General features: G+C 34.4%; 1 protein-coding gene across 1 annotated transcript in view; it reads right to left on the reverse strand.

The window, feature by feature from the left end:
* Positions 1-2,395, reverse strand: part of LOC106871296 (translocon-associated protein subunit alpha) — a 29,436-nt gene extending 27,041 nt beyond the window's left edge. Inside the window, exon 1 of the mRNA XM_014917680.2 lies at positions 2,199-2,395. Within this exon, the coding sequence (XP_014773166.1) occupies positions 2,199-2,274 (76 nt within the window). The 5' untranslated portion in view covers positions 2,275-2,395. The remainder of the gene's footprint in view (positions 1-2,198) is intronic.
* Between the last annotated feature and the right edge of the window lie 582 nt (positions 2,396-2,977).

The raw sequence follows: 2,977 nt of genomic DNA on the forward strand, positions 1-2,977 counted from the left end.
GATTGACTACAAAGTTCACCAAAATTGGGCCACCACATGCAGAAAGCATGGAGTGGTTTATGTTTTTCACAGCTGGAGAGAGACTGTACGTGGCTGTCCGGATTGCTAGAAATAGCTGCTAAATCTCTATTAAATCCTATTCCATACAGTTTTTTTTTTTTTTTAAATATAAAAAAAAGGAAAAAATCTAAAGACATGGAATAACGGGCACTTTTCGTTTCCGAGTCGCCAAGTGTTTATACCTGGTCAAAAGTGAAGGTGTTTCATTGGTATAAAAAAAAAGGAAAAGTGTTTATTTATTACCAATGATAAAAGGAACTGCTATTTAAAAATATATATATATATGCATCTCCGAGATTCGTGGATCCTCTGAGCTTCATATCCTCACCAAAGTTTAATCAAAGGCGATGATGAAATTTGTATCTCCTTTATTTGCTATCATTCACACTCTGTACCACTCGATACAGTTAGCTAGTTGATAACTATGTTTTGTTCACAATTATTAATGTAATCACAGAATATTTGAGAACGTTACCCAGGATGCTGGTTCCCTGCAGAACACAATTTTACTTTCATTATTGAAAATATTCGTTGCTTAAGACTTTCCTAAAAGCGAAAATTTGCCTTGTATTTTCAATAATTCTGAGTTCATACAGAAGCAAACCAATTTATTCGTCTCAAATAGCGATGGAAATATGTTTTAAAATCTAAGACAGTTATCGTTTAAAACTAAAATATGAAACTAATCGAGGCCTGTCCTGTATCAACAATAAAACAACCATATGGCCGCCTTCTCAGTTATTCCAATCCAACATGTAACTGAAATTAAATAGGTTTTCCCGTAACAAATAGTGATATATCCATGCTATATCACTTTAATTGTAATATAACGGGACTATGGCCATCGTGTTGTCAAAGAAAAGACTGATTGTGTCTGAAACAAGATGAAACAATCATGTGACACGTTCGATACATATTAACTAAAAACCACCAGAACCAGTTTGCAGGTGTTTTCAGAACATGAAATAATTGTGTCAAGTTCCAAGAAAATGTTGGAATAAAAAAAGGAATTAAATATTCAGCTGAGAAACACATGCATATTCTAAAAAGAAGGAGTGTAACAGAAATAACTTTCTAATGGGAACGAGAGAGGGGGGTGGGGACAAAAGGAACACTCTGCTTACGTGTAAGTAAATGGACTTAGCAAAGTCACCAAACAAAACTTCTAGGGCATGTGTCTTCTCCCACCACACAAACAGTGAAATATTTCTAAATATGAGTATTTATAATTAAGCTTGATTCACTTACATTTAAAATTAAAAGAAATGTACTGTAAGAAGCGTCGAATATAACTTTGTCCTAAGCTTTTTCTTTTATATTTATTTAATAAATGACCGAAAATGTGGTTAACAAAACTACAAAATTATCGTCTTTCTCACATAAGAACCAGAACCGAATCAACATATTTATTGCACACCAAATGTGATGTGGTAATCTAATAGAAAAGTTCGTGGGAATTGCCATATCTGGATGGATTGCTGTGGCATTAAACAAATTCTGTTTCCATCCAGATCCAAAGAAAAGTTTACCAAATGAAGGTGGTGGCAAAACGACAAACAAAACACAGAAGAATATATTAAAGACTAAATTGTCTTTAATGGAAACGCTTCTCTGTAATCTAATTCATTTAAACAAGTCGACAAGTTAATGCTGTCTGCTAGACATATTGTGAACACTATTATGTCGAAACCGGCCGGCATTTGTCCAGTAATTTCGATTAAAATTAAACTATAGAAAGGTATTTCTTATAATATAATTAATAAATAACAGTGAAAATTAATAATTAAGAAATTGTATGTCGGTAAATATGATAAATTTAGAGATGATCCATGCTTGCCATAATGAAAGGCGGTAACCACTTCCAAAGTTGACATCGAGAAAAAGTGCCGACATCGCAAAATACAGGATATGAATCACTTTGGAAATTAATGGAATAATAAAACAAAATGTAATCATTGTTAGGTTTTAAACATTTTAGTGAAGGACTCTTTACTTTACACATGCATTAAAAAGAAGGAAAAACGCCTTTTCATATTTGTTTCTGCCACAGTACGGCGTGATAGGAGCGACCCAAACACAGAATGCCACGTATGTACAAATACCAAACTAGTGCTTAAAACTCCTATCAAAGAACTTACCTGTATTCAGGAAGTTAATTGTTGATGGTAATACCAATAAGAGGAAAAGAAAGATATGTCTTAATAGTCTTCCCATGTCCGATGATCTGAGAGAAAGCGTGAATTATTCTTGAGGATGGGACCCGATCACTTATCTACAAAGGAAGACTTCTTGTTGTCAACACGACAAGCTAACCGGAAAAGGAAAGATTGTGAAAGCGGTGTGACTGATTTGAAACTGTAATACTTTCTTTGATTGGCTATTATATCGAAATCTTAACCAATCAGAAACAAACAAAAGTTAAGGCCGACCACAACAGCTGGTCGCTTCAATTTTCTTATGTTAATGAAGCATTTTTTTTTGTCATTCATAAAGCTTCTGCCTTTGTCAATAATTAATCGAACAAAGTCAATAGTTCTGCTTGCCCGAGACACCTGCCGAAAGGGAGTGAACAATGTACCGAATGTTTAGTTTTCATGGTAAAATTGCTGAGTAGTTTAACAATTCTTGCTGCCATCGATACAAAATTTTCGACGAGGAAACATCTACGTGATGATTCGACAAGTTAGAAGTAGTAAGCAATTCTTCCTCAAAGCACACTTTCTGCCTGGAAATGAAACTAGTTGGATAATGGCAACTCAGAGAATACTTTTTTGAGCATAAGACGAAATGATCACGGCTCGAATATCACGAATCATACGTCTGCCTGCTGAGGGCTGACATGGGACTTCACAAAAACAAATATGTTTAGACCACACCGTCTTTTATTTCTACTCAGTATATCTAAGACTACATTATT

Source organism: Octopus bimaculoides, chromosome 20 (genome assembly GCF_001194135.2).
Source record: "Octopus bimaculoides isolate UCB-OBI-ISO-001 chromosome 20, ASM119413v2, whole genome shotgun sequence".
In the NCBI taxonomy this organism is placed as follows: domain Eukaryota; kingdom Metazoa; phylum Mollusca; class Cephalopoda; order Octopoda; family Octopodidae; genus Octopus; species Octopus bimaculoides.